The sequence below is a fragment of the Lampetra fluviatilis genome, chromosome 40 (genome assembly GCF_964198595.1).
Source record: "Lampetra fluviatilis chromosome 40, kcLamFluv1.1, whole genome shotgun sequence".
NCBI lineage: Eukaryota > Metazoa > Chordata > Hyperoartia > Petromyzontiformes > Petromyzontidae > Lampetra > Lampetra fluviatilis.
Window position 1 is genome coordinate 3,242,608 of NC_136314.1, and position 20,631 is coordinate 3,263,238.

A 20,631-nucleotide genomic window follows, 5' to 3' on the forward strand; every position below is an offset into this window, starting at 1 on the left:
GATAGTCATAATGATTTCAATGTTGAGTAGTCTTTTCCAAGTCTGATTGATAGTCTGTATGTGGTCGATGGTAGAGAAACCTTTCATAATTTCGACCGGCTCACACGGTTTGCTGGTCTCGTAATTGCGAAGTATTCTGTTCTAAATGCCCATAGTGAACATTTTATAAATGGGTGCCATTATGGTGCTAATGGTTCTGTATTTTTTAAATCAGTTTTTGAGGTGGAGCAAGGAAATCTGTCCATGTGCAGGAGCTGGATGGATCGTTGTGATTTCGTTACATGGGAGAGGTCTTCATCTAGCAGTAGATAGTGCAAGGGCTGCAATGATGAAGATTGGACCGTGATTAATGATATTGACGATGATGATGGCTTACCAAGGCAGGCACTCGAGCGGCACCCAGAGGTCGTTGGCCAAAGGCACAACGGTGTTGATGACACTTAAGAACAGACCTTGAGGGGTCAGGGGTCATCCGCGCAAATTGATCTCGCAGAAGGAAGAAGGCAACGGTGATGCGCAGGGGCTTCTACAACAAAATTGGCCGAGCCGACCTCGTGACCTTGACCGATCTTGCCGTCTACCCACAGTTCCGCCGGTGACCTCGGTGAGATCACCGCTCGGCAGCGGTCGTGCTTGCGCCAGCGACGAGAGCGGAGCGACCAAGGCGACCGTCGCCAGTCAGCCCAGCCAGGTCGCTGCTCAAGCCCGGACGGGCCGGACTCAGGGGGTAGCCGCTGCAACACCGGATCGGGCGCCGAGAGCCAAGCCGCAAGGTGAGCGAGGACGCTGCCGAAGAGCCCGCGAATAAAACCTCCGCGCCACTTTGCGACGCGATCACATACAGAGGGGTGAGAGGTGTGGGATGAAGCCGGTTAGCATTATGTAGGAGCCTGATACAGAGCACAAACTGTTACGTGGGGTGGCGGGGGGTGGGGTGCACATATTCTGTGGGCACAAGTTCCCCGAGCGTTGTGCTCCTGGATTCAGAGGATGCGGCAGATGGGGCTCGCAGCTCTGGCTAGCGTTCTTGAACATAAGCGCCGGAGCCTGCAGGGCTCCTGACATTCTTAATAAACGCAATTCCCCCGTGGGCCACGGGAAGGATTTTTTTTAGACCTGCCGAGTGCCCCTCCCCTCCCACCAATCTCCCCCTGGGAGGACGCGTTACCCACAATGTGTTTACCTCTTCTCCGCAGCCAGAAAGTCGAGTGCATGGAGAGGGCTTCGCCAATCCCCCCCGAAAAAGTTTCCATAAACCTTAAAGCTTGGCGGATTCTCTTGCGATTCTTACACCTGGAATTGCGGTTCCATCCTTAGGGTCGGATATACATTATACGTTTCCTACAGGGATTGCCCAGCTCTAGACGACAACGTGGTCGACTAAGCGCACAGCGACTGCACCATTCCTCTCCCGGCGTAAATTTGCTCGTCATGAGATGGCGCAAGCGATTTTAATTTAGAAGCATTGATTCAGTTCCTTCCTGCCTTGTTTTGCGCCTTCGAGTCTGTGCCATCTGCTCTGTCCAGCGGCAAAATTGCGTGTAGGCACGTGTACGCGGGTTGCATACAGCGAGAACGTATGGAGACAGAGTCTGTGAATGTCACCCAGGGCCACGGGCAAATCGATCACCAAACCCGGGTTTGTCTGTAAAATCCCACACGTATTATACGTATAATATAATTCATATTATCTGCACTGTAGGCTTATCTCTACTGTTCATAATTACCATCTGCATAGCATCATCTGTACTATCTCTCACCTTGGTTATATGTATAGTGTCATCTGCTATGTCTGTATTGTTTGTAAGTTTTTTGTTGCCCTGACTTGTGACATCGAGATCAGAAACGTGGACGATCGCAAAGGCATTAAAAACATGGACACAGGGTGTGCAACCAAGCAGAGGGGGAGGATGCATACTTGGAATTGGACTGAGACACGGAAAGAAGAACGTGCTGATGAGAGCACACATTGATTGTTGAGCCCAGAGATTGGGTTTGGGCCGCACACGCCACGAGAAGTGACGCTGGCCCATGGTTGAGACCAACGACGGAGCAGCAGCTGAAGCGAGGAAACGTTGCCCCCAAACGGGATGTCCGCCGTGGATATGAAGTGACGTAATTCAGCCGATGTGCGGGAGCAAGACGGATCGGTCCACCACGGCACCACGAGAGATAGCGACGGCCTTCATCCAGCAGTGAACAGATCGTGGCCGATGAAGAATCCATGCATCAATCCATGCCAAGAGTCCTGCCGTGGTCACTCCGGGGCAATTTCTGCAAGGATGTTTTTTGAAGTTCGAGTTGCGTGCCAGTGTTATAGACCCAACCCAAGTTGTGAAATTATTCATGACTCTGGGGGTAAATTATTTATTCAGCTGGGAGCCACAGTGGCAAAAACGCTCAGCTCGTGCTCAGAAGATTGCCAGCTGGAACCCCATCGGAGGGCGATTCTGCCTGCCGGCATTTGCTCCAAGGATAGACTGTTCCTCGCCCCTGTTAATGGGGAAAGTCCATTCAGTTAACCACAGGGACCAACTGTCGTGCATTGGTGCTGTGCCGCACTCGCAAAACACCTGCCAGGGGCTGCTCCTATACAGCAATGGCCATGCAGGCAGGGTCACAGCCGCCGTAGGTGTCGTGCGAGTCTGTACACACGTTTTCACGGTTTTGCATGCGGCCAAGAGAATTGACATCCACCAAAATTGCGCACAGCAAATCACGGTATTTTTGAGTCAGCATTTTTTTTGTCCCCTTCACCAAGGTGTCATAAACGCTGATTGCGCTGACTGGGACCTTTAAATGGCACGGTGGTGCAAAGGCAGTTGGCTCAGTCCTGAGCCAGGAGTCAGCAAGTTGCATAGGTTTAATGTATCAGACTCACCATCACAATCTTTATTTAGACTGCAACAGGAAACCGTTGAGCTATGAAGCTATTTTTTTCCACAGATGTCCAGTAGGCATGGGTCAGCAAGTTTCAACAACAACAACAACAAACAAACAATAAGAAAAAAACCGATCGGAGTGCAAAATAGAGAAAAGCAGAACTCCATTTAATCAATGACAGTGGGGGTGCAAACTTCACGAAACCTGTCTGTCACCCTGCCTGCGGTTACGTCTCATGCACCCTAGGTCTCTCCCCTTCGCAAAAGGGGATAACGAACACCGCGGCTCTCTCACGGAGCCTCGTGCGACGGGCATCGATTCATCAGACCGGTTGATCGTGTCTCGAAGACGAGGCCCACGCCCGCGCGTCCCTTCGCCCCAGACGCACTGTGCCGCTCGCGCGAACAAACCGAGCGGCGCCGCTCGAGAGGAAGTGTGCGGCCCACGTTGCCGTGCGCCGCGCTGTGGAAAGAGAGGAAGGGAGCTCTGCGTGTTTGTGGTTCCACCGGCAGCAGCGGCAGTGGCTGCGTGTGCGCACGCACGCACGAAGAACTTCCTTTGTACACAAACGCGGAGGGACAACACGTGTGTGTGCGCTGACGGTTAGGCGCACGGCCGGACTCGGCGATTGGCTGTGCCTGAGGCCTTCTTCTCTTTCAAGGAGGCATTTGGCATCCAGCAGGCGTTTAGATGTAGAATTTAATAAATAATAATTATCATCTGTAACGTGCCGCACAGCATTTTGCTGCTTTCTCAAAGAGAGCGAATGACTCAGAGGCGGGAGGACCCACAGACAGGCAGGAAATGAGTCAGTGCAATATTCCCCTCCAAGCTCTGCAGTCCTCTGTATATTAAGGTGTTATTGGTCAATGAATGAACATGTGGGAGGAAACCAGACCACCTGGAGAAAATTCACACGTGCGAGGGGGCAACATTGTACCCCATACGGATGGAGCAGGTGGAGTCCACTTTTGCCGTACCGCCTTTTCCTGGCAAGCCATGTCATGGTACTTGTGCCTCTACGGAAAGTAGTGTCACAACATTTGTATGAGCCACCAACCCTCGTTGCCTCCACAGCGCTCAAGTATAGGCGTGTATAGCCACCACCGCCTGGCTAAATGTACGTCGTACGTTCAGACCAAATGAGACTGGATGACCGAGGATGCCGATATTTTTACCCCACAACCTGCTGCAGTGGAATCAGTAGAATGCCTCTCATCTCACCTTGTCTGCGACTCCCTTTCACCCTCGACTCCTGCTACCCACGGCCCAAATCGATCCCCCCCCCCCCCCAAAAAAAAAATACTATCTGGCAGGAGGGAGCCTTCCTATTCATCTCTGCCGCAGGCAAGCGGCAACATTCTGGGACAGTGGAATATTCCTTGTTCCTTTCGAAATTTAACCGCCTCTACGGGGAGGGTTTCCACATAACTTTGAGATCCTTCAACAAGCTCCGGGATAAGAAGGCTCAGCTAATCGAGTCTCTCACCTTTCTGAAGAGATGCCGCGACTCTAAGGTAATACCAAACGCATTTACACTAACATCTGCTGCTGTAACTTCTTCCAATGCGAAACGAATTCTGTCTAGAACTAGCTTAGCTCTTATCTCAGAGAAAATCAGACTTACGCGCACCGAACTAGATCAGTTAGACAAGACACTCTATAAATCACACTTATCTTTGAGTGCAACAATGTCCACATCGGATTGGGAACACGTGGAAAAAATGACTGCCTCTTCAGCTGCCGCTATGTCGACTAAATGTAAGGACAACTTGATTTCCAAATTCAACCGCCTCTCAAACAAGAAACCGGACCCACACATTGAAAAGCTAGATGTTAACAAAGTCGTAATTAATCGCAGTAACAGTCCGATTTCTGAAGGTTTGAAATCCGTTTTAGCTAAAGGACTAAACTTTGCAGTCACACCTAGACACATACCAGTTAATGATATAATTGCTCGAGTAGATGTAGCTCTCAAGGGCTTGAGTCACATCGCTGCAGACGTAGCAAGATCTGAAATCTCTGTAACCCTCAAAAACGCTAAGATGCCAGCTAGCAACATCAGCAAAGATGAGCGTTTTGAATTAGCTCAATTAAAAAAGAGGGATGACATTGTCATCCTCTCAGCCGACAAAGGCAATGCCACTGTCATCATGGACAAAATAGAATACAACAACAAAATTCAAGAACTACTCAACGATGGCAGCTATACAAAAATAAAAAGAGACCCCACCAACAGCCTCGTCTCCAAAACCAACAACATCATTTCTGCTTCAACCGCATTAATTGATCAGACCAAACAGTTCTCGTTGAAACCTTCTGCAGCTAGGCCACCAAGATTGTACGGCTTGCCAAAGATACATAAAGAAGATACACCTCTTCGTCCCATTGTCTCTACTATCAACTCCCCCACTTACAAACTGGCTCGTTTTTTGTCCGAAATCCTACGGCCTTTCACTGGAAAAACCACCTCTGCAGTACTAAACTCTACTGACCTGGTATCGACAATCAAGGGGATTGCCCTGTCCCCAGACGACCTGCTTGTCAGTTTTGATGTGGTTTCCTTGTTCACCAAGGTGCCTGTGCCTGACACCATCGCAATCATTGAAGACTTGGTTCATCAAGGACTAAATGCTGGGGTACCCCCCCTGGTGAGACACTGCTTAACCAATACATACTTCACCTGGAATGGAACCTTCTACAAGCAAATTGAGGGCACCCCAATGGGTTCCCCCCTATCTCCGGTTGTAGCCAACATCTTCATGGAGAAATTTGAGACGGACGCCATCCAGACTGCCACTCTACGCCCGACCTTATGGAAGAGGTACGTAGACGACACTTTTGTCATCTGGCCACATGGCCGGCCTGCTCTAGACCAATTTCTCGACCACATCAATTCCATACACCCAGCCATCAAATTCACCATGGAAGTCGAAAATGATGGCAAGCTACCCTTTTTGGATGTCCTAATCAAAAGGAGACCTGATGGTTCAATGAGCCACTCTGTCTACAGGAAAGCCACCCACACGGATGCTTATCTAAAACCGGATTCCCACCACCATCCATCCCAGAAGAATTCCCTCATCAAGACTCTATATCATAGAGCCCAATGCATCTCCGACCATGAACACATTTCCAGTGAACTCAAACACGTACGCCAAGCTCTTAAGGCTAATGGTTACTCCGACTACACAATCCGCAAAGCCATCACTCCAACCATCAAGAAAGATCCTGTTGAGGAGCCTTTCAAGACCATCACCTTACCCTACATTGCTGGGGTCACAAAAAAGATCTCCAAAATCCTGATTAAACACAAGATCCAGGTCCGATTCAACACAGTACATAAAATCCGTGATCTGGTACCGTCTGTAAAAGATGTGATTCCAGACATACAGTACCCTGGCGTCTACAAACTAAGTTGCCTCTGTGGTAGCAGTTACATTGGGGAAACCAAACGACACGTCTCAGACCGCATTCGTGAACATAAAGCTGATCTAAAACACGGTAGGACAAACACCTCAGCCGTGGCAGACCACTGTTACAACTCAGTGGGCTCACATGACATTGACTTCTCCAGGACGGAGGTTCTCTGCAAGCCATCTGGCTATCATGAGAGATTCGTTCATGAGGCGATCCACATATACAAACACAGAGACAATTTTAACCGAGAAGATGGATTCAGGCTTAGCAATCATTGGAAGGACGTAATAAACCATTTCGATACACATTAGGGTGAGTTGAATAATACATAGTGTTATATTAAAATGTATAACGTATAGGGTGGTTTACAGCAATACAGTATGTAATTTAATGTTGGGTTTATCTATGGCAGTATATAGTACTGTATATGCTAAGAGAATAAAGTTTAGATGGAAGTATATTATATACTTCTTACGACGTAGAATTGTAAGTTATTATTTGTTGTTAGTAACTCAGCTTATTGTAGAGTATAGTAAGTATCAGTTTATATTTTAGTTTTTTATGTAGTTTTTACTTTGGTTTTCTACGTGGTTGTTGGGTAAATGCAGCTACATATCATTAACATTCCTTTCCTTTATTAACGCTGTTCCTTGCGCCCCCCCGTGGTGCTGTTGATCCTGCATAATGCATGGGCATAATGGGACTTTGAAACCCCTCTGCCCACCTCCTACTCATTGCCCATTGGTATGCTAAATTCCTCTTCATATGCACATTCTTTTGTTAAGGCGCTCCTCCTCGCTACACCTACATAAGCTCCTAGCTTGATAATGTTCTCATTCTTCGCCTGAGGACGGCTGCTTGCGTTGTGGCCGAAACGTCGTGAGAATTGTTTTATTATGTTTCATTTTTATTATTTTATTACTTCCCTTCTACGTGACTTTACCGAAAGAACCAAGAAGATGATTCCTTGTTCCATTTGCATTGTGAAAAAATAAATGAGACGTACGTACGCATATGGTCAATGGGATAAAAACATTGCACCTGGCTGGCACACGCGCGCGGAGTCCTGCAGAAGCGGAAATAATGGGCAGAGCCGTGCAGCCGCGGACACCCAAAGACAAATGTCTTCCGGGGGCTGTAGGGGCGAGTGCTGACACAATGCACAAGCTCAGGAAGGACCGGTTCAGATGTTAGCCGCGGCCAGGAATTGAACTCGGGTCACCGGGTTAATTTGCGCAGTCCGATAACCAATAGGTTATCAATAACTAAGACACAAAGATCCCTCTTATAGCCTTAACAGACTGTTAGGGAAAGTGCTGTTTGTGAACACCTTCAAAGGTTGGAATGGTACACGAGATACAAAGATCACCCGTATTGCCTTAAAAGACTGTTGGGGAAAGTGATATTAGCGAGCACCTATGAAGGTCGGAAGGGTACACGAGGGGGTGTGTGGCCAGCACCATGCCCGACCGCCTTTGTCTCCCTAGTGACAATGTTTACACACCATACCAGGATACTCATTTGAGACTGAGTCGACCTAGGAGAGGCCCTGGACCTGTTCAAATAATCGTCAATGGTGTTGGCCATGAGTGGGAATCGAACCTGGGTTGCCAGGTTCATAGCACAGCGTGCTAACCCCTACACTACCGCTCACACTAGATACACACACTCACGTAATAATTATAAGATGACAGACACGTACGCATATACAATTGAAGCCACACACATGCGCACACTGCACATGCACAATTAACAGGGCACACACGCGCACACAATCATTACCATCTCACGCACATGCATAATTGACAAGATCACAGTTACACACACACACACTTACGTCATTATGAAGCCACATGAATGCAGGACATATTCTTCCACCGTCGTGAGCACACAGACAAAGGCAGATACTCGTCACTGGCGTTGGGTGTGATACTCGGGTCGCCGGGTTCGTAGCGCAACGCGCTAACCGCTACACTACATACACACACACATACGATTATGAAGCCAAGGACAGACACACACGCACGTACAAGACTACAAACTACAGACAATGTTCATGTGCAGTAGTCTATTGGAAAGGCCATGCTTTAATTCGAATTAATAAATGCAAAGAATCTCCCCGCTCGAGCAAGCGTTTCGCAGTTCTCAATAAAGAACCTCATGGCAGGACCCCGGGGTCCCGAATTAACGAGTTAGAAATCGTAATTAATGTATTTATTATTGGCGACTCCGTCCCACCGCACACATAAACGCCGCGACCCGCCTGGCGCGGATCATTCTGTTGTCGCGTCGTCCAAGCGCAGCAGCGAGGACGAATGCGCAGAAGAAACAAAACTTTGATTAGCGCATCGTGTAGAACTCGTCGATAGGAATAGATTGCCGTATCGTTCGCCTTCAACAGACATAAAATGACGTCGCAAGGCAGTTTATGCGAGAGCCCGGGGGCTTATGGAACCCCGGGGCCCCGCCATAAGGTTCAGTTATTGGCCGGCAAGGCAGAGTGGTGGTGCAGCGGTGAGCGCACTCCCCTGTAAACCTAACTACCTGAGTTCAGGGCACTCCCTACGCTGACGCGCATTGACCAGCACCGTGAGATGTGGTGAGGAAGAGACCCAGACAAAGGGATGCGACATTTATTTGGCCCCCAGCCAGTGGTGAGAGTTCCACGCTCCTGTGGAAATTACAAATTCACGCGTGGCACGACCACTGCGAAGGAATGTCCTCTGTTGTAATGTTTCTATGTTACTTAAAACGAAAATGTTTGTCAATATGCACTACTGGGTGAAGGCCTCCCCACACCGTGTTGGTCATGGGCGTTGTTTGACCATACTTCACCATGCAGGTCGGTGTTGGTTAGGAAGGTGGAGGAACTGTGGGAGTTTGTGGGGGGGGGGGGATCCATAGAGATATCACTCGTCACGAATGTTAACCATGGCCAGGAATCAAACTCGGATCACTGGGATTACCGGACGACCACTCCACCCAATTGCTACGTACTGGCAGACGATTTAAACCTTTGGCATCATCGATTGCACGTGCGTCCAAACAGCAGTTGTATGTATCCATGAACAAATTTGTGATGGGGTAAAATGTCATGGTCATCAAAATTCCCTCTTAAATAGAGAGAGGCATTTAGCTGAGTGAGCACTGTGTAAAACCACACACCATCACAAGACATGCAGAGATACACACACACACTTGCACACAAGAGACCACTGGGGCAAGTGCTGTTTGCGAGCGCCTACCAAGTGACCTGCACCATGCCTGGCCACCCCTCCCCCCCCCTTAGTGCTGATGGTTACACACTGCACAAGGTACTCAAGTTGAGTTTAAGTTAATCAAGGAAGGTCTAGGACCAGTTCCGATTCCACTCGCAACTGTTTTTAACCACAGCAGAGCTTCAAACTCAGGTGGCCGGTTTCGTAGCGCTGTCCCCAAACCACTGCACCACCGCTCCCCCAGAATCACACACACACACGATCACAAGGTCACACAGATGCACGCATATGATAACAAAATGCAGACACAGACGTACCATCACAAGGCCACAGACACAAAAATGCCACCACATATACAATAGAAAAGATCGCCCATATAGCCTTGGCAGATGGCAGGGGCAAGTGCTGTTAGCCAGCACCTATGAAGGCCGGCACGGCACACAAGCGGGTGGGTGGCCATCACCACGCCCGGCCGCCTTTGTCACCCAAGTGGTGATGTTTACACACCGCAACAGGTACACATTTCAGGCAGAGTCGACCTAGGGGAGGCCCAGGACCGGTTCAGATAATCGTCACTAGGTGTTGGCCGTGAGCGGGAATCGAACCCTGGTCACCCGGTTCGTAGCGCAGCGTAGCGATAACCGCTACACCACCGCTCCTCACAACCACTTTCCTCACACACGCACACAAATCCTTTACAAGGCCGTAAACACACGAGCTCACACAACCTCACAGTTCACGCATCCCGTCGCAGGCACACAGCAATCCACAGACATTTTTTTGCGCACCCACGCACGTACGCAGGTCCCCTTGGCAACGCTAATGGTGGTACAAGAGGGGTTTCCATGGCAACCCGGGCGACCATTATGTAAATCATGTACTTGCCCTCGGGTGGCACTTCCCCCGCTTGCGATGCGTCGGGGAGATGTTTGACGCATCCAAATGGACGGAGTGAATATCGCAGACTCGAAGGCCGTTCACGGTGGCACGTCAAAAAAAGGAATGGAGGTGCAGTCGTGCGGCGGTTAGGTTAGCGCACTGCGTTGCACTGCAAACCTGGCTAGGCCACAGCAAACAGCTAACAATAGTGGCAAGTGCAATATTAACCTGTTTCGCCCCCCCCCCCCAACCCCGTATCTTACATGAACCCACACTGACCGGCATGGTGAAGTATGGTCAAACAACCGACAAGGCCATCGTGGAGTGGGGAAGCAGTCATGCAGCCAGCAGAGGATTTAGAGAGTCCGAAATGTAATTTATATTCAAAAGGAGTATGTAATTGCATAGGATAACGGGTTAAAATTGAGACACAACCCATGAAACAAACAGCTCGTATTTTAACACCTAGGATTTTGAAGCCAATGTTATGATTCAGAATAGGTTTTTGGGTTCCTTCGCCTAGCCCAAAATTTATTTCGGAATCATCTCTTTTCTGGTCGGTACACAAATAGACTGTCTAGGTTTGTCCACGCGCGGTTTCATTTAATAATGAAAACAAAACTTTAAATTGACTCATCATATCGACTGAAGTACAGCGTTCACACCGCAGCGTTGTCATTGACGCATGCCCGGCAGTCGCTTAAAATTCCAAATTTTGTTTCTACAATGAACCTTAAAATGTATGCAGGACAGCCAAAGACATATAATATACGGGACGCTTTCATGTACAAAAGAAGAGCCCTGCTTATTTGCTGGATACCTCATCTGTCTATTCAAGTAAATGTCGCTAGAGGTAGCTGGAAGGTCCAGCTAGCGGTCGGAGAATTTCACCAGCACCGCTGAATCCTGGGTTCGAGCCCAGGGGCCACCTGGCAGCGATCAAAATGAGTTATCTCGTGGGGCGACTTGCCGGTTCCTGCAAAAAACACCGTCGCAATGCGGAAGTTAGGTTTTCACTTTGTATGGTAAAAGAAAAAATTATAATTGGAGAATTATACGGGTATAATTTTTTGACGAAAAAAGTCATTTCAGTTTGACTGCCGCCATCTGATGAGCATATCTGTAGTGGGGATAAAATCTCCAACACATTCGTAAATAACACCGCTTGGTCTGAAAAGGATGAACTATTAAAACTATAAGCAGTAACATTTCAAGCAATGTGTTCTGAAGAAGGCCCATTGCCTGAAACGTCGCCTATTTGTATGTTTCCTTTTAAGTCCAATACGGCGTTACTGACGAATGCCTTTGAGGGTTTTATTGTTGTAGTAGGTTTTTACCCTTTTAAACTGGTACAAAACTGACACCTTTATTCAAGGCATCATGTTTGCAATAACCACAACACAAGTAGTCAAAAAAGCTACTTGTGTTGTCAAAAAAGCTTCTTGTGTTGTAGTTATTGCAAACATGATGCCTTGAATAAAGGTGTCAGTTTTGTACCAGTTTAAAAGGGTAAAAACCTACTACTATATTTTGCCAATGGTAAAAGAGATCTCATAGAATGGTTTTGTTGTTATTTGTGTTTGCGCACCACTGCCAACGGAGCGGCATTGCCAAAATAATATCTATAGTGGGCACGTTAAGTGTGGGTAAGAGGTCGTGGTCAAAGGAATTTCACCTTTTGCAGGCCGTTCTCTAACTTGGCATGGTGCATTTGCCGTGCAAAGTTTTCCGAATTTAACGGTTTGCATCATCGCACGGCACCGATACCACAGTAGGAATCACATTCGGAAACGACAACTTCCTTTAGATACTGCCTGCAAACATTGTATGACACACCACTGTGGGTGCATATGTAAATGCGTGGTTACACATTGCGTTTTAGTATAGTTGTCCAGGGTGTGATTCCCAGCTGCAAATAATGTCAGTGAGAAGTCATATTTCAACTTGTTTTGGGCTTCCCCCTCAGTCGTCTCGGCCTTAAATGAGTGCCATTGGCAGACAAAGACAAACCCATTTTGCATCAGCCTTAAGAGGAATGTGGAATTTCCACCACTGGCTCATGGCTGTAAACTGGAGTGGAGTACCAATTTCTTCACGCTCATTTGAGCAAAACTAAATATAAATGTAACTGTGAAACACGTAAAACGTGATCTGGTTCCGTGCCTTTTGGACTCATCAGCATGCCATGGATGGTTGCCACTTTGTGTGCCTGCGTGTTACGTGCAAGAGCCAGCTGGAAAGGCACGAGGCCACTCCAAACATTCGGGGGGGGAGGGAAATTGACAATGAATCAGCACGGGTGGGCATTCATGCATTCCACACATTGCCGAGTTTGAAAATGTTTTATTAATAAAATGCATCAACGGCCTCCTCATAGGTAAAGCTCTTGAATCAGCCGTCTGTGTTGCGAGAGTAACCAGCTGCACGAGATCAAGACTCCTCGCTGCAACGGACGACCCAGAGTTCATCACGATGTCGCACATCCGACCGTCACGTGTCTCTCCTGTCCAATTCACCGCCCACACACCCGTTGGCGGTGTAACTTTAATTTCCTGTAGACCTTCACAAATCGTGTCGTATAGGGTAGAAGATATAACTTCTCAACCCGACCTATTGACACTTTGATACTTGTGTTTCCCTGGCGCTGTTCGCCTTGTGGCGTTCTCTGGTCTAACGCTGGTGAGGCAAGGCCAGAAAGAAGGCCGTCTCTGGTGTTGGCCAATGAAGTTCAAGTTCATTTATTACGTATAGCCCTGTGAGCCATTCGGCTCTTGAATCGGGTGCAACCGCAACAAACAAAAAACAAAAACATGAACAAGAAAACATCTTAAAAGTGAATATGTGACTAAGTGCAAACAGAAAATCCAAGAAAAGGCAGCAAAATATTGCAGAAAAAACACCGTACACCAACGCTGTGTGCACAAATCCCAGAGGGATGCAAGTCAAACAACAACAACAACCACAAGACAACTTAGATTAAGGCCATCAGTCTTACTGCGTACTACAACAAACAAACGTGGCCAAACCAGTAAACTTTTCGTAATCACCAAAATAAAGCAATGAAACAGTGATCATCGGAAATGTGACGGAATTTCACATTAAACGACAAACAACATGTACTACCAAAACCCTGGAGCCAATCATGGGGAGTCGTCGGTTTCAAAGACAATGCGCTTATTTTCAGGGAGCACGTTTGCTGACATGTTTTGGCATAAGTACGTGCGGTGAATGTAGACTTGATGCCTTTTGCAATAGGTGTCCATTTGGATGTTTGAACATCTTAGCATCTGTTTCATTGCCATAAAGTGTAAAGGCTCTTCTTGTTTTTTTCATCGTTTCTCTCGACACCACGCAGCATCGAAGGACAGTGGCCGTGAACGCGCTGCGAATGAATTTCCATAAATTCAGCAAAAAAAGTGTTATCTCGCCTTGCCATGTGGTGGATTTATATTATTATATACACTTCTGTATTTATAAGTTACAGAATAATGTACATATACATTACGCGTATGCCTACACGAAATGTAATGCATTGTGTGTTTCAGTGTGTGTGTGTAAAATATAATGCAGCATGTCTCCCAAGAGATATGCAGCATTCCCAGGACACATGCAACGTTGGCATGTGATCAGAACTGTTGGTCTCACGTTGGCCCAACGTTCCATGTTTTATAATCCTTTGAGCCAAATGTGCGTGAGGGAAACGTGTACAAGAAAGGTCACTTGTCATTTCTGTGAGTTGAGCCTGTCAATCACGTTTTTTTTCTCTTCGGTAATTTTCCACGAGAGTTTGGTAAAGCTTCACTGTGGTCGAAAGGAACCAGGGGCCTATGGTATTGACGACAACCTCTTTATGACCTTTGACCTAAGTATAAAAACGCACGCAATAAATTTACATGACGATGACCGAAACACGTGTCCAAGGCTAATCGTACGGCAGTCTTAGAAAAGTTCGCTTTAGACATTTTATTGAGTCACGAGTTGGGAATACTTTCGTAAAATGGACGTCAAAAAATGGGGAATATGCGAGTAAAAATACGCCGGTGGACTTGGGTTGAAGCGACACGGGTAGTCTTCGAGTTTAAGGAAAGGAATCCGCTGTTAGCGGCTGTGATAATGCCGTGTGCGTTTGTCTTTGTGCGTTTGTACTGCAATCATCTCCATTTGTTTTAATTCATTAAGCGCTATTGTTATGGCGGGTCCCCATCTGAGGAATGTGTAATTTCCACCACATCCTTAGGAGCCATCAACAAAGCTGAGCACCTTGCCGCGTTCAGTTTTAAATGTCACCACCATGCTAAGCACAACGGACCCTTCTCTAATGCGCGCACACCCTCTGGGTGAACAAATAACACCGTACACCACCAAGAATGCTTTTTTTTTCAAAATGAAAATGTTCTCCACAGCACCTGTGGCTGCCGGCACTGTAAACATTTAAATGCACCTCCCAACGGCCCAACCAATCGCCATGGCCTACCACAACCACAATGTAATCACTCCGGGCCATGTTTCCTCATTGTACAGAGAGTGGCCCTCCGCTATTGAGCCGGACACCTCGCAGTTGCATCAAACCACTCGCCCTGTTACTTAAAAGCCTAAGCGTTGTATTACTTTTACTTAAAAAGAAATACTGTATTCTAATATTATAATAAATAATAATCATTGCCAAAACAAAAAAAAAGTACAAAAATTTGCAAAATGTGAAACGCTAGCTGCAGGATATGGGAGGTTAATTGTTAATTTCGGCTGCGCACTTGTTTTCAGAACTGGGAAGTCATGGAACGCGCTGGAATCAGCATTTGTTTTTGCAATGAAATGTTTTGGTTTTAATTTTTTACTTTTTTATTTTTTACTCCCAAAGTCTCAATTTGCCACGGTCGCGAGATGCAGCCTTTCACGCGCGGGCCCTGCGCTCCGTTCCCAATTCTGCGCAGTTCCTCCGAAACCGGCCGCGTTCCAGAGGTCGTCGCCGTCGCCACCGGACGATCACCCGCCAAGGGTCATCCCCCCTCCGCCCAACCGACCTCTGCCCCCTGACCCCAGGCAAAGGATGGAGTCGCAGTCGAAGGAGAGCTCCACCGTCATGCAGCTGATCAACAAGTTCGGTGGTGCCAGGTGAGCCCCTGTGTGCCTCTCTCCACACGCCGCTGCCATGCCGTTCTCACCACAGTTGGGGTGGTTTAAGCGGTAAATGTGTTGACTATGCAATGATGCATTGCTCGATCAATCCGTCTTTTAAATATTTTTAATTATATTTCTGGAGCCCAGTGCAGAGCACCGGTGGGGGTGGGGGGGTTACAGAAACTTTGCGGACAGAAGTTTTGAAGGCTGTGCTCCCTGAGGTTAGAGGAGGGGGGGAGATTGGGCTCCTTGCTGATTTTCAAACACTGTACTTGCAATCCAGAGGTCACCGGTTCGATTCCACTTCCGCCCAGCAGTGTACATCGGCGCACCGTGGTTAGTCAGTCCGCAGGTCACGTGCAGTGGGGCAAATTGTGGGTACTCCTGCCTCTTTCAAAGATGTCTGCAAAACGTGGAAGAGGAGGCCAAATCCCCCTATAGAGGTCTTACAAGCAGAGTTCCTTCTGCCGGCAGTGCCGTGAGTATGCCAGTTCCATGGCTGCAACTTTACCTTTTGCCCTACACCTGGTACACACGCATCGTACCGTGCGTGAGGAGAAGTGATACTTTTGTTTGTTTATGTTTCCTGTTTGCCTTGGGGCTCGCGTGATGACCTCTGTGTCTACATGAGACGATGCGTTCGCCACAATCCTGCACGTGTTGTACTGATGCTCGACCCTGAATCGTGACGATTCATAGCAGAGGTGGGGGACAGAGAGATGGCTGCAGGACCAACAGATTTATATTTTGGATTTATTTTTTCCGCTTTCACGGGGAAAACCTTGCCCGGTTACCTCCATCATGAACGATGGAGGAAAGCGCCAGGGAATGTGATGCCGTACCTTTAAGTCGCGCGCAGGACACACGCGTTCGTGCACGCAAATCGTGTGGGCCATCTCTTTATCCGCACGTCAGGAGAGTGATACGGGGCAGTGCTCAGACACCAGAGTTCAACTTGTCTTGACCCCCGATGTAACGCGGTGGTGGCACAGATGACGGTTAACAAAACCCTGGTTTCACTTCCAATACTATCGCGCACGGTACTAAACACTTCACCAAGATGGACTGAGTACTTTCGATTGTGATTATCACAACCTTCTTATTCTAGCAACGCTTTTACATGTAACAAAACAATAATTGCAATGTGTCATTCAGGGGGCGCTGCGGTGGCGAGATGTTAACTACCTCGCCTGGTATACAGGAGGTCGTCGGTTAGTGGGTTCAATCCTGACCCTGATGCCTGTATATTTGGAGTTTGCATGTTCTCCCCTTGGTCAAGTGGATTTTTCTCCAGGTCCTACAGTTTCTCCCTCCACATATAGAATAAACATATGTTTATAGTATTTGGCTGCTATAAATTACCGCTTGGTAAGCCACTTCGTTTAGATATCATTTGCGGACAGGTCACTTCTGAAAAAGAGCTTTATGAATGAAAAATAAAAGTTGAATAGTTTATAGGTCATTTCATCAACATGTGAATCTGAATCTCTGTATCGTTTTGCTTGAACTTGGGTGTGGAATCAAGGCAGCTCCACGCTTTAAATAACAATGTCATCAGGGAGGTCAACTGTGCTGGTTAGGTGAAACATTTGAAATGTATTTACTGTGCCTATAGTTATAGCAGACTTGAAGTTGGGGTTGGTGGACCAGAGAGTGATATAATAATGAAAGGCAGTCAACTGCAGTTGCAGTTGGGAGTGATTAAGCAATACCTTTGGAGGTCTTCTGACCATGACAAGGAGGTCTTCTAACCCATGGTATTAATAGAACTATTGACTTTAAGTGCTGAACATGAACAACACCAGTTACATTTTAAAGTTCATGAAAAGAAAACGTTTTAGCACTTGCACAGAAATGCTGTGCGCTACTTTTCTTTTCATATTCCGCGGTCGATTTAAGATTGTACCTTTAAATCGCGCGCAAAGCGCACGCGTTCACACGCGCAAATCGGCGGGGCCATCTCCTTCCACGCACGCACGTCAGGGGCGCGATACGGGGCTAGTGCTCAGAAGCCGGAGTTAAACTTTTATTGACCCCCGCAGTTTCGCACAGCGGTGGCGGGCGCAACAACAGCGGCGGGCGGCTGTGACGTCATCGGATAGATGACGTTTAACGGAATGCTGGTTTCATCCCCAATGCTGTCTCGCACATTTTGTACCACTTCACCAAGTTGGACTGAGTTCTTTCGATTGCGATGATGACAACATTCTTATTCTGGCAACCTATTCCATCTAGCAAATAAAAGACTGCAATAATGAACCTTCATCGGTGTTATCAGAATTGCACGATAGGGCATTTCTATCGATTTAACTTCAGCAAAAAAAAATACCCCTTGATTAAATTAATAACGTTTAGTAATGAGATCAATAATGACAATAATTTACAGCCCTGTGTTGATCTGTAAACGAATGCCCACCACATGCCATGTGGGTAAGGAGGATATTCCATTTGGGACGTTGGCTCTAATGAGCACTTTGTCGGAGGAAGCCCGATCACCTGGAGATAACCCCCCCCCCCCCCCCCCGTGCAATCGACGGGATGATGCCAGCTCAGGTGTGCGTCAACCTGTACATATGCTGGTCTTCTTTCGCACCGCTCGTAGCCAACCGTGCTTAATCAGAGGTGCGTGGGAAGGACAACAAACTGAACGCAAAAAATCAGATCGAAGGAAATGAATTCTTCAATCTAGATTTTAAAGTACCCTGGCCTAAGTGCGACACATTAATTGCAATCTAGAACGTTATTCACGATTATAATATGGCGACGCATTTGCTCTGAGAGCACATCCATTGCTCCTTAAGAGGAACTGCGAGTCTGATAGAGAACTGCTCAGGAGATTGCCACATAGCCACCAAACATCCGCATGCATTACAAAAAAAAGAAGAAGAAAAAACACACAGCACGGTATTTTTCTAAAGCTACGAGCTCCGTCAATACAGCATCACTCAACGAGCGGCACGTGCGGCGCCAACGAAACATCGCTGGGAAATTAACGGGAGCGCCGGCAAACGCCGTATGTATGTACGTACGTTGACCTTCTTTCGCACCATACGCACGTAGTTTACCAGGCCAGTCGGTGCGGTGCCGCGCAACCACGTGACAGCAGCGTCTGGCTTGCGTGCCCGCGGTTCAGTCGGGCGGGCGCTGGGTGAAGGGGCCACTTCGCCGCTCACCTCTCCGGCATGGGTTCTGTTCGGAAGGGCCGTTGCCCAAAACGTTGTTCATGGGCAGTGCCGTTGACGAATGCGTCGAGTGTTTTTTTTCATTTCCCTTGGGTAAGCGAATAAGGGGGGTGGATATATTTAAACAATATAGGGAAGACGTTGTTACACGTCTCTGACTGTAGACCTCCGTGAAGAGTTAAAGTGGAAGCGGTTTGCTTGTTCAAATGAACGTGGCGAGGTGCTTTCATCCCTGTGCCGCTGGCAGAAGTTGCACGTTCGTGTGGGGCGAGTCGGTGCACACAACAACAAAAACAACCAGCGCCCACTCCCCATCGCCTCGACCCCTGGCAACGCTGCCACGCGACCGACCGTATTCACTGCGAGAATGCAGTGAACAAAATGTCGACGTAGCTTCCCCCCCCACCTCCCCCCCCGGACAAAAAACGCCGCTCACGCAGTACGGTTTGTGCAAGTGGGCGCTCGGGCCGTACCGTGCACAGCAGAGATACGTCGCAGCCGAAAACAAGAACGCCTCCTTCCCAGGGTCGAGAGGCGAGTGTGGGAAGGAGGCGTCACTCGCTTTTGCCGTGAACATTCCCCCACAACGGCGCTGGTTATTTCGCGCAGTACGGAGGGATCGCGTGCGGCAGCGTCGTGCGTGCGGGAAGAGGGAATCTCTCGCTCCGATCGGTGCGGTTGGCCACGTGCGGTGCGAAGGAAGATCGACGTTCGGACATAATGTTGGGGAACCGAGATTCAGGGTTCGGACTTGTGTTTTCCATTCGTACACCAAATGGTATTATTAGTAGTAAATAATAATAAAAAATACAGTCAAGTCACTGTTGATTGAAGGTTCTCCCTGGACCGTATCGGTCATAGAGGTTGTTTGACCATACTTCACCTCACTGGTCAATGCGGGTTGGCCAAGTTAGGAAGGGGCCCAGGTCCGGTTCAGAGGATCACTCGCCATTGATGTTAGCCATAGCCAGGAATCAAACGTAGGTGGCCGCGTTCACAGTGCAGCGTGCTGCTATCCACAGTGCCACCGCTGCACCCATGAAGGAAACGCTTTCTCTGAAAGAAAAACAAAACGGCGAAGCATTTCAACGCTCCGTATATATGTAACTTAACAAGTCAGCAAAAAAATCCCTTTTTTAAATGCACGAGGCGAAGAGGTACAGGGGTTCATACTCTTTGGTTATTTCTGTAAAGTCACGTAAATAGAAAATAATAGGTCGTCTTCAGGTGAGACGATTGCTTGTGTTGCGATCGAAACGTCGTGATCTATTATTTTCTGTTTACGTGATGTGACCGAAAGACCCACGAGTATGAATTCTTGCAGTCAGGAAAAAACCTAAGAAGAAGTCAAGAAAGCTTTAAATCAAGATTTAGGTACAGGGGGGAAGAGCACTGAGCGAATAGGGGGGCTGTGGTGTGTGCACGCCTTCAGGCAAGTGAGCCATGGGCGATTGCCCAAGAAGCCACATCCTCCTCGGTTGTCTGTACGGGCACGGTCTGGGAACGTGGTGGCGTGCGCGGTGCCCGAGAGTCCGAAGCGAAGAAAGCCCTCGCGTCTTGTTGGCGTGAATCGCGGCGCCCTTCGCCGGTGCAGGTGAGAGTTGTCAACCGGTCCGACTCACCGTACCTACGTACGTTGTTACGTTCAACTTTTTTCGCTCCGTACATAGCCAACCGTGCTAATCAGAGGTGCGCGGGTGGGGGGTGACAACAAACTAAACACTGGCGCAGGTCCTGCGGCAACTTGTTCCAGTATTGTCCTCTTGCGTAACGGTTACCCGCTCTGCTGCCAGAGTGAGAACATTAAAGCGGCCTTCGGTGGGGCGCGTCGCTAAGAGGGACGTCGAACATCGGTCAGAAACAATAACGGAGTGGCAGCCGAGGATAGGAACGCTGCCGGCAGGTTCGCGTGCGAGGCAGGTGCTCGGTGG

General features: G+C 48.2%; 1 protein-coding gene across 4 annotated transcripts in view; it reads left to right on the plus strand.

Annotated features, from left to right (window-relative positions):
* The window catches only part of LOC144946120 (FYVE, RhoGEF and PH domain-containing protein 1-like), a 121,980-nt gene that overhangs the window by 64,615 nt on the left and 36,734 nt on the right, over positions 1–20,631 (plus strand). Inside the window, exons 2-3 of one of the 4 annotated variants that reach the window (XM_078874875.1) lie at positions 588–773; positions 15,332–15,512. In XM_078874875.1, the coding sequence (XP_078731001.1) occupies positions 588–773; positions 15,332–15,512 (367 nt within the window). Of the gene's footprint in view, positions 1–587; positions 774–15,331; positions 15,513–18,431; positions 18,540–20,086; positions 20,295–20,631 lie in introns of those variants that run through there. The other 3 variants (XM_078874876.1, XM_078874877.1, XM_078874878.1) reach the window with 3 other exon arrangements.